At 38.6% G+C, this 13,507-nt stretch overlaps 1 protein-coding gene across 1 annotated transcript in view; it reads left to right on the forward strand.

Annotated features, from left to right (window-relative positions):
• jef (major facilitator superfamily domain-containing protein 6 jef) overlaps positions 1 to 13,507 on the forward strand; it is a 188,217-nt gene that overhangs the window by 49,620 nt on the left and 125,090 nt on the right. The window contains exon 2 of the mRNA XM_090388670.1: positions 5,375 to 6,857. Within this exon, the coding sequence (XP_090244796.1) occupies positions 5,649 to 6,857 (1,209 nt within the window). The 5' untranslated portion in view covers positions 5,375 to 5,648. The remainder of the gene's footprint in view (positions 1 to 5,374; positions 6,858 to 13,507) is intronic.

The raw sequence follows: 13,507 nt of genomic DNA on the forward strand, positions 1-13,507 counted from the left end.
GTGCTTAATATATCTTTGCTTTATAGCCTGTGAATAATATTCCTCCTATTTTCGCTAATTAGAATCGCTGTTTAATAGAATTAAAATTCAATTCACAAACGTGATCACAATGACCGGCGCTTACTGCACATCGTATAGTGAACGGTACTTTACTATGGTGACTCCATCGTAACGTGATTTGATTGTACAGTGAACCAATTGTAAAGGGAAGGGGGGGAGGTACATTGTAATTTTTAACTATTTACGTGAAACTTCGGATAACTGGGGCAGCCGCTTAATCGGGCCAAAATGCACTAGTCCCGATGTGTCCCAAATAACCGTAATCGACTGTATATATATATATTTTTTAAATTGCACAATATATATCATCGCGTGAACAGGTGAATCCGCTTTAAATTTAAAAATCTGGGACGCTGCAAGAACAGCTTTTCCAAGCTTCTCGATTCTGATCAGCTGGCGTGTAGCCCGTAGTAGGGAACGTATGCCAAAATGGGAATAATGCAATTTGTGTGAGCGAACAGTCCAAGCTTTTCAAGGAAGTAAAACTTCCATTCAAACGCATAACAACCGTTATATGTACCATTAACGCAGGGTAAACGAACTTTACCCTGCGCAATACTGTACTATATGATTGTGAAGGAATATTTCAATACAGCAGTTTAAATTAAATCGACTACTATAGAGCAATCTCTCTCTCTCTCTCTCTCTCTCTCTCTCTCTCTACAGAATAGCCTTACAAGGCTGTTTAGTATTAGTAGCAGTATTAACCATATAGTGCAAGGAAGCCAGGCTTTATAATAAATAAAAATACATTAAATGTAATATAATTTGTATTATTCATTATTATTATTTTAAAATAATACTAATAATGAATAATAAAAATAGTAATTAAATTTTTAGCAAAGCTTATTATCTTAGTACTCACCTCTGAGATCCCTATTGGTTAAAATTAAAATTACATGAAAGGAAGGTAAAAAGAGGATAAAAGTGAAAGTTCCATTACATTAATAGATTAAATTTAAAATTATATCCCTAGGAAAAGGAAGTGCACCACCTTTTTCCTGGTTGTCATTTATAAAAAATTGTATAAAAGAAATTCGCGTGTTGAAAAGCCAAGAACTGGACGTGAAGTTTTCGATATCGTCGTCGTCATCAGTTAGTGAATGACATAAGTTGTGAGTGATAATTTATACTATAGTATCGCAGTACCCAGGATGCATCGCGTTAAACACGTGGAAATTTGATTCGTTTGAGCTGCCATATTGGTGATAGGTTCGTAGATAATCTGGTGTTTATAAGATTTTGTATGATCTATTTTGGCGAAACCATTCTATAGCAAGGGCCTCATACTGGAATATTTTATAATTCGATTTAAATTTAATTAGTGTAATTGCGTTATCTATAAATGGATCGTGATTAAATGAGTATACATGTTGAAAAGCCAAGAGCTGGACGTGAAGCTTTCGATGTCGTCGTCATCAGTTGGTGAATGACATATGTTCGGTTGCTAGTTGGTCTGATTTGAAACTATTGTAATGATAGTATACTCTCGTGTTGGCTGTTTCAAATTTTGTGGTGTAGCACGCATGACATGCCGGTTGGCATTTTATAAGGTATATTATATTGTTTATATCATGGATGTTGTATTTATACGTTTCTTTGTATTTGCCAAAAAAAAAAAAAAAAAAAAGGGACAGTACTTAGTTTATTATATGATGAAAAAATTAATGCATGTTTGTACCTCTGAGGGTATTACGGAGCTGGGGTGCGTGTTGGTTATGGTACGGTAGTGTAACTATGGTATTTTATGTGTGATCAGTACTAAATGTTATCGATGCGAGGATTATTAAATTTTTCTTTTACGGCTAATACGGTTTCTTGTATTAGCTGTTTGGAGTATTTTCTAGCTATGTTTTCGTCAGGTATAGTAGTTCTGTTGTCAAGCCTTCCTCCGAAAGGCTGTATTTAGTTGTATTAAATCGGCTTATGACAGAATACACCTCCCAGCTCTTTTTACCATAGCACTACTTCGGCCTGGCAGATTTTGAAGTCAATTTTATTTTGATAAAATTTTGAAGTCAATTTTATTTCCTAGACACCTGTCTGTGACCCACAACTACTTCCAAAGTAACTACTGACGTCTCAAGAGGCATCCCGCAAGGAAGCGTGGTGTCAGTTATTATCCTGTTTGCAACAGTTTTGGAGCCTTTCCTAGTTCAGAATTCTAACTTAAGTTAGAATTCTCCGACGACCTGAAGTTCTACGTGAGCTCAGATCATAATCATCAGATTCATGATATCAACCAACAAGCTTCTAGGCAGATATTGAGCTTGGAAAATTATCTTGTCACAATTGGGCTGCATCTGAGCTCTTCCAAATCAGCGCAATTGCCGATAACCAAGAAGAGAGTCAAAATCTTTGTTAGTGGGGGGGCCGGTGCAAAACGTCATCTCTCATACTGACCTTGGCCTCACCTAGGATGTTGGGCTCACCTTTCAGCCTCACTTTGTCAGGATGAGGCAGAAGACGTACGCGGCTCTTTGGGCAGTACATCAGGAGCTTGTTGGTGTGCATCAGCTGCTTGTTCGGCACATCCTGAGGTGTATTACGCCGACCCCTCTCTGTGCATCAGAAATTTGGCCATCTGCCCCTGCCTCATAGCTTCACAAGTATTTTAGTTTAGAGTACTGATTGCTTAGATGGATGAACAGGGTGGTAGGAGGACACCCTCTAATTATTTCCAGATCGATCCTACAAGCAAATCTGGGCACCACTCCCTGGAGACATATCATCATGACAAAAAATGTCCTCACGCTTGCACGGTTTATAATGGGGCGAATTGATGCTCCATCAGTATCCACATTAATCTCTGGCCCGAAGAGGGCAAGAGGGGAGCACCCCGAATCCTGTCTTCCTCTGCGTCTTACGCTGTCAAGCATTGATTCCCTGAGGAACATGTTTCCAGCCAATTGTCTTCGGATCTTCAATAAATTTAGGATACACCCTGATAGGTTCTGTGAAGACAAACTCTACAGGAAGGAAATCCTCAAGAACTGCTACCAGATAATGAATCTATAATACTCACCTGCTCCTGGACATGACTGACTGCTTTTTTTTATTTTTATACTTGCCTATTTGTATTTGACAAAGACTGTTTTGTCTCCATGCAATTGTATATTTAATACTTAATTTCTCGGGTCGAGAACGCATGTACTCTTGTTTATTGTACAGTACATGTTTTCCTCGCACCTTAGTGTGTAAATATTCACACCCTTCTGGCACAGAGCCGTCACGGGGTGATCTAAGGTTTCTTGGAAAATAAACTGATAATAATAATAATAATAATAATAATAATAATAATTTGTCTAACTTGTCCTTAAATTTATTCAAACTACCCACTTCCACAAAGCCAGTGGGAAGTTTGTTTGTTCCAACAATTACTCTCTGGCTGAAAGCAAATGTTCGCACATCTATCCTGCAACTATCTTCTTTTTTCAATTTATGTCCCCTCTTGTTCGTCCGAGAAAGAGTAAGCCATCAGCATTTAGTTTACTCGATTCATTCGAAGCCTTAATATCTCAATCAGGTCTTCTTGCAGATGCCTAGGTTCCAGAAGTTGCAATTTAATAGTCTTTCCTAATGATATCCTCTTTTGCCTTGACTAATCTTGTTGCTCTTCCCTACAACTGTTCAAAAAGATCGATCCCCTTTCTAAAATGAAACTTCCAAAAACCTGTACTCAAGGTTAGGCTTAAGCATTGTGTTTTGTAACGGGATAATCACCTCTATGAGAAATCCTAGCAACCCTATGTACACTGATGCCCAGAGAACTTCACGCAGCACTATATAGTTACCCGTAAATCATTTTCATTTTCTGCTACTTTGAATTTGGTTACCACCCAAATAGTATGTTATTCTGGGATTGTTGCTACTCAAATTGCAGTGCCTTGCATTTATCGACGTTCAGCTTTAATTGCTATTTTCAGTCCACCGGCCTAATTTTTCTATGCTGATGATACAAAGATGGGTGGGCAAGGTGGCTAGATATTAAATTTTTAAGCATATCATTAATAAATATTAAAAAGAATAAGGGATCAACACAGGACTTTTACGGACCCCACTCATAACATTAATCCACGAAGAGCAGTGGCCATTAATAATCACTCTGTTTCTTACCATCCCATTATCCAATTTGTATTGAAAGCATTACTGAAATCTAAATACTTTCTGACCAAATGCCTAATTAACAAATACTTAATGATACGTAATAAAAGAAGTAAAACCAGCATGCAATATGTGGACATTTTAAAATTGAAGAGCTTTAGGCGCAAGCGCGCGCGTGTGTGAAGCGTCAAAGCAACTAAGGTTATGAGGCGTTAGTATATTGTGTCTGTAAATTTCGTGTATTCTGTAGTCAGTTTGCCTGTTCACTAAACGAAAAACTCTAATTAGTCCCCGGAGAAAAACAACATGCAACCATTGCCTGAGACCAACTAACTGTGAAATAAAAAGTTGAAGAAAATAAAGACAGACAAGAACCATAAAAGAAGCACATAAGGAAGTAATATCATTAATTATTCTAAATAAAGAAGGTAATTATTTAAATTTTTTTGACAAAGTTACAAAGACAATTAATGGATAGTCATCAGATTATATCACTTGCATATGTGCATAAACAAATGCGTATTGTGTCCGTTTTAATCATTAGCGCATATAACATGAATATCACTAGCAACAGTGCATATACATTTTTTAAATTTGTTCAGAAATTAAACTCGGAAACGTGATTTAAATCGTTGAAAACCATCACAATAACCTTGGTTTTCGCAGCTTAAAGAGCTATATTAAAGTAACTTAAGTTAAAGTAGACATATCCATATTTGACTGTCAAAATAAATGTTTGCGATATATTAATTTAATATAGTCAGACCTAATTAATACAAGCCCTTAACAGAGCAGCTGCTGATCTGAAAACCTAGTTACAGAATGGTTGCATCAGGGACGTACCCAAAAATATGATTCGAGGGAATCCAATTGAATATTTAAGAGAAATACAGTCATTCCGTTAATATTCCTAGCCTGTAAAGTGAATAAATTAGAAGTGAGTTACAAAAGTTTCTCCAATTTTCATCCCATCGTTTTTGTGACTAACAACCATGTAACGCCCGCGTTACATGGTTGTTAGTCACATTTCTGTAATCTGGTTTCAAACTGTTTCTACTTGTAAATAAATATCACGTTACCTTAATGAAAAGGAAAGTTTTAGCTTTATCTTATATATCTTAATATATCTTTTGCTTTAGTATGAGTGTATAAACACCTCAGTAAAAAGAGATCAGTAATTTAAAACAAACTTTTCTTTTTTTACTTCCAGAAGCATCTCCTGTGGAACATGAAGCCATCGAATGACCACTCATCACACAATGATGAAGAGATTATATAGGTACAGAAATCTTGAATTATTGCTCATTTCTCCTCACAGAACACGAATGGAAAAACAACAAGGATCTGTTCGACCTTATCGATCTCACTCTGACAAAACTGATTAACTAATGTGTGCATCACACAAAATTTCAACTCCTAAATCCTGAGAACGTCCTTCAGTTTCGATATTTCAGTTTCGTTTCCAAATTTAAATAGAATTCAAGATGGTCGAAATGAAGGGTCTAGAAGAAGATCAAGGAATGGAAAAAATGGGCATACCATTGGAGAATATGGAAATACCTGAAAATGTAAAAAATAACCAGAAAACTTTCAGCTCGAAACGCGATATAATAGATAACTTGTGCACATCCGTTAATCAAGATCTTCTTATCGCAAAGACTTTTTATTTCTTTTTCTTTTCAGCATTTGGTTCACTTTTTCCCCTGCTGGCTGTATATTTCAAGCAATTAGGAATGAATCCTACTCAGAGTGGTATTCTAATCGGAATCCGCCCTTTCGTTGAGTTCCTAAGCGCTCCTCTATGGGGGAGCATGGCAGACCGCTTTAGAAAAGGAAAAATAATGCTTATGTTCTCTCTGTTTTCGTGGATAGTGTTTACTCTAGCGCTTGCTTTTATTCAGCCACCTCCCTCTTCTTGTGTCGTATTTAATACAACGCATCACGTGCTATATCTTCCTAATGCAGAAAGAGATAAGCGCAGTATTATCGATATACAACTCTATGAAGAAGAACAAGATACAAATTTAACAGGCGGGTGGTCTCTTTACAATAATGAAGATTCATCTGCTCCTCTCTTCCGCGGAAAACGAGAAGATGACAAATCAAAACAAAAATTGCCTCCAAACTACGTAGTTGGGAAATCTCCCAATTCTTTAGAATATACCTTAAATTACAATAAAGATAAACACATATCCTACATTTCTCCGCCTTTCAGCTCCATCGTTTACGAATGGGAGGATGTTCAAGAGGTATTCTTTTTGCTTTTGCTTCTTGTTGTTTTAGGGGAATTCTTCAGTGCTCCGGCCATTACCTTAGCTGACTCCGCTACACTTTCCTATCTTGGTGACAATACAGATAATTATGGAAAACAAAGGATGTTTGGATCATTAGGATGGGGTTTAGCAATGTTCTTCGTGGGAATAGCTCTTGATCATTCAACTGCCTTTCCTGATCATCCATGTGGTCCTCACGAAAAGGAAAGAAATTACACGATTTGTTTTGCAACGTTTTCTGTGCTCATGGGATGCGCTTTCATTGCATCGACGCAATTTCGATTTGAATATGAAACCATAGATGACAATATCCCTATGAAACCCGTGCAGAATGGACCCACTCCACAACCTCCAACTTTAATAGCAGATGGGCGTACATCTGAAGACACTTCAGCGTCACAGGGTGCAAGAAACACCAAAGTAAGTATATATGAGTATACATTACTTATATCAATAAAAATTGGGAAAAAAAATATATATATATATGTGTGTGTGCGTAACGCAAATAGAATATATAAATTAAGGATATGTCAGTAAAATGGCAAAACTAGTAAGAGGCGAATAGAAATAAAACCAGTAATATAACTATAGCAACAAAAAAGTAGGGGGAGGAACTAAATAGAGATTAATAATAATTATTTTAGAAATTATATTTCTAAAATAATGTAGAATACTATCCTATAGGTGTTCAGAATTGCTACTTTCTGGAGTTCCTTGTAGGTCTTCTCTGGGAAGCCTATTGCTGCTAGGCTCTTTGGCACCATGTTTTTTGTGTTTCTTATAATACATAGGTTTAACATTAATAAGAGTAACTTCCGTCCGCGCTTAAAAATGGCCCTGGAAATTATGAGTATTTTGATAAGGGAAATGGTCGTATACATAAATAACATTATAATCTTAATAATTTCGAGGTAATTAAAAGCTAATTTGCTAAGTAATGAACAGTTGTGAGTGCACGTTAATGCTAAGTAAAGTGAAAATCAGTAACATTTGTGATGGAAGTAGAAATAATAATTACAGGAGTATAATTGTGGGGCTCGGCTGCAAACACCACAATTAAACCATTAAAAGCCGCTGAATATTGGCTCCTGAAGTCAGCAACTTGGAAGTGTCATCTCCCACCACAGCAGCACATAACACCGATGGTCAAAGCGCTGAATTTAACCAGGTTTTTAGCAGTAATGCACGAGAGAAGACTTATCTTCACCGTAAAAATGATCGTAGGGATAGTATCAGGCCTATTGCTGCCTGATATTGGGACATGGTGTCCCAACATGTGCTAGCGGATCCCCCAACCAGCTCTCCGCTCCACTTCCAAGCTTCTTGCTCTTCCTTCGAGGCTACATTTGAAAGATCTGTTCCTCCCTTATCAGAAACTCCATCTAGTCAATCCTTGGATGCTAACTTGTTTAAAATAATAGATGATAAAAAGTATAGTCAGCTCATCCTAGATCTGCACGTGGTCTCCAAAACTATCATTTGATTTCAGATAGTTACATGGGCAAGAATCTCACAGAAAACCGGACTAATGGAAACTATCTTTTGTTATCGCAATTTGGATTATTTTAGTTTGTATAATTTAATCTTTGTTCTTCCGGCGAGGTTATCTCTGTCGCTTGTTAACCCCTGGCATGGTGCCGTGAAGGGTATTGTAGAGTCGATGTACCTGCGTGTACCGGTTAACTTTAGGATAAAGATCTTATGGGTAGCACAGGTGGTAGAATCTCGTCCTTCCCACATTGGGTGGAAGAGGACCTGAGTTAGAGTCCCGTCGATGACTTGAGGAATTTTTATAGGCCTTTTTCACAACGTGACATGGTTTTTCTCCCGGAAACTCGGGTTTTTCATCCAGCAAACAGAAAATCGACCTCAGAACACACGCAATTTACAGACGCAGAGCAATATGGCCTTAGTTGCCATTGTTCCAAAGCCTATTACAACAACAACGTTACATATTACCAGTGCCGGATTAATCAATAAGCAAAATAAGCATGTGCTTAGGATATCAAGGGGAAATCACAGTTTTTTCCTTAGCTATCATTGCAACTTTAACTCTTTTACTGCCACACGCAATTTTAGCTGATTTTTATCATTGTTCTTATCTGCTGTGTTCGACTTTTCTTCGCATTGTTTAAAAAAATTTTTTTCTTCCAAAAAAATCACTCTTGTCGTGATACTGAAGGTTAAACAAAATCCACTCTCAATTAGTGTATTTATTACAAATTTAAAATAGTATCTTTCGCGAGTTTTCATGTGTATTTTTCAACATTTATTCTTCTGTAATTTTCAGACCCAAGATGAAACGTATTCAATTAAGTTGTGCAAAAAAACTGGCTAAAAAGAGCCAGCAACAAAAAAAAAAAAAAGGCTTTGGATTTAATGGCCAAGACTGGAAAGCTGGCTGATTTCTTCACAAAAGTTGCAGAATCTGATCTTCCGAATCAAAACAGATCTCCGCCATCAGAAGCTACTTGTACTGTATCTTACTATGACAAGATTTAAGATGAACAAAGCTCCACGCCTATCAGTACCGCTCGGTCAACTTCAAGATCAGAACATCATGATAATGTTGAGGTGGCACAACTGGCATGAGTCTCACTACTGATCACACGTTGCCTGTAAATTCTCTTGATATGTCTAGTGTAAATGTTGAGGCAAGTTGCTCTACAAGACTGTCTGAAGTTGAAAAGATTTCTGAAAATGAAAATCTACTGGACCATGGTGAAACCATTTAGTCTGAAAAAGATGAAGTAAATAAAACAAAAGATCCAGGGTTGTGACGAGATTTTTCTTCTGATGATGTGGCTTATTCGATTGTTTGGATTGTATGACTGTCAACACCACAATGGGCCACATGACAAATCTAGCCGAACTTTCAAAAGTGGCAAACAAACAAGACACTGTTCACAAAAACATTCCTTTGGGGTAAAAGCCAATGGTGAGCAATACAAGAGAGAGTGGTTATTGTATTCATCATCAACAGGGTTAGTTTACTGCTTTGTCTGTAAACTTTTTTGCCCCTAAATGTTCCTCGTGTTTTGTTGAAAGAGAAGAGTTCAGTGACTGGCGAAATACTAGTGTAATTGCTCATCACGAAAGAGGCACTATTCACCGAGACTCTATGCTAACGTATACTTAACTCGCAGACAAGTTTTGGGCTTGCGGCAAGAGTTGGAAAAACAAATTAAAGAAGAGTGTAATTACTGGAAATATGTCTTGGAGCATGTAATAGCTGTTATTCGTATGTTAGCTGAATGTGGCTCGGCCTCTTTGTGGACTTCAGAGGGGCCTTTGACGCCCTTTGGTGGCAAAGTTCCCTGGGGAGGTTCCGGGAAGCCAAAGTGTCTTCACCTATATACCGGTTGCTGATGAGCTACTTTTCGCAGCGCTCACTTGTTGTTAAGAGTGGTTCCATTCAAGTGTCAAGAAAAGTTACCAGAGGATGCCCACAGGGGTCTATTCTTGGGCCCCTGTGCTGGAACTTAGTGTTCGACTCCTGGTTAAATAAACATTTTGATGCAACAACCATGATCTCATATGCAGACGACCTAACCATCATGGTCCAAGGAAACTCCTGGAAGTGTCTTGAAGATGTTGCCAACCAGGTACTGCAGGAGCTGTCTGGGTGTCTGACGAGCATAAACTCCAGATATCTACAAGTAAAACGTCCCAAATGTTGCTTAAAGGCAGGTTAGACAGAAGCCGTCCCCCTCAAATAAAATATAAAGGACAAGCTATTAAATACAGTTCAACCACAAAATACTTGGGAATTATTCTGGATGATAGTTTGAGTTTTATACCCCATGCAAAATACATTAAAGAAAAATGCAAGTCATTATCTAGACTGAGACAAGTAACACGACAAGAGTGGGGCCTTAAAGGTCACTGTATATTCCTATCCATTATCACATATGGTGCTGCCGCCTGGGGTTATAGGGCAACTAAGTGTGCCATTATCAAACAGCTATTGCAAGCACAGCATGCTGCCCTTCTTATGTTATCCAGAGCTTGTAGGACAATTTCTACTGCAGCTTTGCAGCTCCTGACAGGAAGGATGCCAATACAATATGAGGTCCAGTATAGATATTTGAGATATCGCCTGAAAAAGGCACATCCTACGTCTCTTGATAACGTGGAACTTGACCTGAATGTTCCAATAACAACCGAAAAGGAAAGATTGCGCACTATTTATGTTAATAAGTGGCAGGCTGACTGGTCTGTATCGGAGACGGGAAAGGTGACAAGAGAGTACTGTATTTGCCGAATATAAGGGAATTCAGGAAAAGGGAACTATTGTGGTTTGCTCCTGGACTATATGGAACATACCTTTTGTCAGGTCACGGCAGCCTCAATAGCAAGCTGTATAAACTTGGACTGTCTTCTTCCCCTCTGTGGAGGTGAAGAGGACGCAGATAATATCCTTTTGGAGTGCCACTATTATACCGACTTATGGAATGAACTACAACTCATTACTGGTTCCTATGACAGGGAGAATAACCTCTTCTGATCCAATCACAAGATGCATTTGAAGCTTTTAACTTATTTGCAACACGAGCATTTAAACGACGAGAGCTGCTGCCCTGAGATAGCCTGAATCTGGATCAAGAGAAAGACTTGAACAAAGACTGAAATTATCTCTGAAGACTTGATCAAGGACTGACATTCTCTTTGCAGACTTTCACAGGAACTGCTATCTAGAAAGAATTGATTAATATATTGTATTTGAATATTTCATAAAAGCTTTAACTGCTACTTCCTGCATTTTGTCTCACGAACTTGAGGTGATACTTCGTGATGGAAATTAAATCCTTATTGATTGGAGTGACGAACCTACTGTGTTAGAAATCGTAAATAGTATATACAGTACGTAGTTTGACTCTAGTGCTTCAGCTGTGCCATGCCATTGGATACCTATCTAACAATGAAATTAAGGATTTCTGCAACTACCGAACCTTCTCCTGGTCCGTTGTAGAGTTCTGATATGCCTTTGCTCCAAGAGGATCTCCTATCAAACGATGGGTGGGAGTTCCAAAGAAATCTTCAACGTCGGAAGAGCTACCCTTCATGCTGAAGGATCTATTGAGGATGCGCCTCGACGTCTCCTAATCCTGCTCACAGGATAGGAATTGCTAATCCTAAATTAGGATAGGATTGCACCACGACATGTGGCTTCTACAAAGGCTGAAAATTGCCTCCACCTCCTCCTTTTCTTTTCTTTTTCTTTTCTCAATTTCTCTTAACTTCCTTTTATTACGGCGGGTCCCTTCTCTGACCCCCCCGCTGCACTTCTTTCCTTCCCCTCCACCCCTAGTTTTTCCAGCTATTCCCATTTTCCTTTTCTCATAACTTTGTCTATCCTGGAACTTTGTTCCGGTATAGACTAGCATGAAGGTAGTAGATCCTGGCCGCCTCCACGTGGCGGGGATGGGGGGGGTGGGACGCTGTGACAAGGTGTTGCTGCTTCCCACCTGCTAAGAGCCAGGTACCGGCCGACTACATAACAACAGAACACATCATAACATTTACACACCACATACAAATGGCCGGTTCTGGCGTGAGCCTCAACACAAGGAGTACAATAGCGGCTAATGGGGTCTGCCACAACAACACATGAATATCCCCCTGAATGTGGCCTAGCTTTTCGAGGAACGGATGAAAAAAATAACCCCAGGGGCTCACATCTGGTGAGTATGGGCTTGGCACACCCAGGGTCCTGAGCTGGATATCATCATCTTTCTCTTTCTTGGTGATTCCCTGTTGCTTTTGACTCTCTCTCTCTCTCTCTCTCTCTCTCTCTCTCTCTCTCTCTCTCTCTCTCTCAGGGTAACTCGGAAATTTTTTTTTTTTTTTTTTTTTTTTTTTCTTGGCTGGTGCAGCATAAGCCTCAGGCTTCCTTGCACCATATAGCTAATAATAATAATAAATTTTTGGTTTGCTGCAGAATGGGAATTTTTTAGGGCTGCTTGAGCTCATAAGTCAGTTTGATCCATTTTTAGCAGAGCACATTTCGAAATATGGAAATCCTTCTTATCTGTCTCCCAAACCACCTGTGAGGAGCTCGTTGTACTAATGGCTCAGAAGGTCCACGGGTTCATTGTCGACGAAGTAAATTCTTCTAGTTATTTTATCATATCAGTTGATTCAACACCAGATCTATCACATATAGATCGGTTAGGTGTTGTACTTCGATGGGCAGCCTATTGAACGCTTTTTAACCTTTTTGGAACCGGAAAACCATACCAGTGAGGAAATGGCACACCAGGTATTGCAGTACTTACATGAAGTTTGCAAATTAAATTTTTCAAAATGTAGGGGTCAGTCCTACAACAACGCTGCTAACATGTCTGGTCGTTATAAGGGAATGCAGCAAAAGATTTTAGAAATAAGGTTTGTCATATATGTGCCCTGTGCAGCCCATACTTCTGCCTACCAGATTTAGTAGTGGTAGGCAGAAGCGCTGCTGGCAAGTGGCAGTTAATTTTTTTTTCTACAGTGCATTAGCTCTATACATTTTTTTCAGTCTCAACCAGCCGGTGGAAAATTCTTAAAGCTTGTCTTGGAAATGAACCTGTGTCAAAATCCCTCTCAAATACCAGATGGAACACATATGCAATGGCAACAGCAGCAATTTTCAAGTGTTTCTTTAAGATATTGGAAGCTTTAGAGTGTTTAGTTGAAGACTAGCCACAAAAGGGAGACACTAGGAAGAGAAGCAGACAATATTGCAAATAAGATGCAAGAGGTAGAATTCGTTTTCATGTTGATCATGTGGGATGAGATTTTGCAAAAGTTTCATAAAGCAAATCAAGTTCTGTAAAGTGAAGATGTGAACTTAAAAACATGTGCAGATCTGTATGGGTCATTAGCTGACCAACTATGCGCTTTCAGAGATGACTTTGAAAGATTTGAAGCACTTGTAAAGGAAATACTACCAGATGTTGATTACAAGTCTTCAAACTCGCAAACGTATCAGAAAGAAGGTACCCAATGACAGAGATGCACCAGAAGTAGATCTGAATGCCAGAGATAAATTTCATATCACCACCTTTTACTCAATTATTGACAAACTA

The sequence above is a fragment of the Mastigoproctus giganteus genome, chromosome 14 (genome assembly GCF_048544385.1).
Source record: "Mastigoproctus giganteus isolate SK-2022 chromosome 14, ASM4854438v1, whole genome shotgun sequence".
NCBI lineage: Eukaryota > Metazoa > Arthropoda > Arachnida > Uropygi > Thelyphonidae > Mastigoproctus > Mastigoproctus giganteus.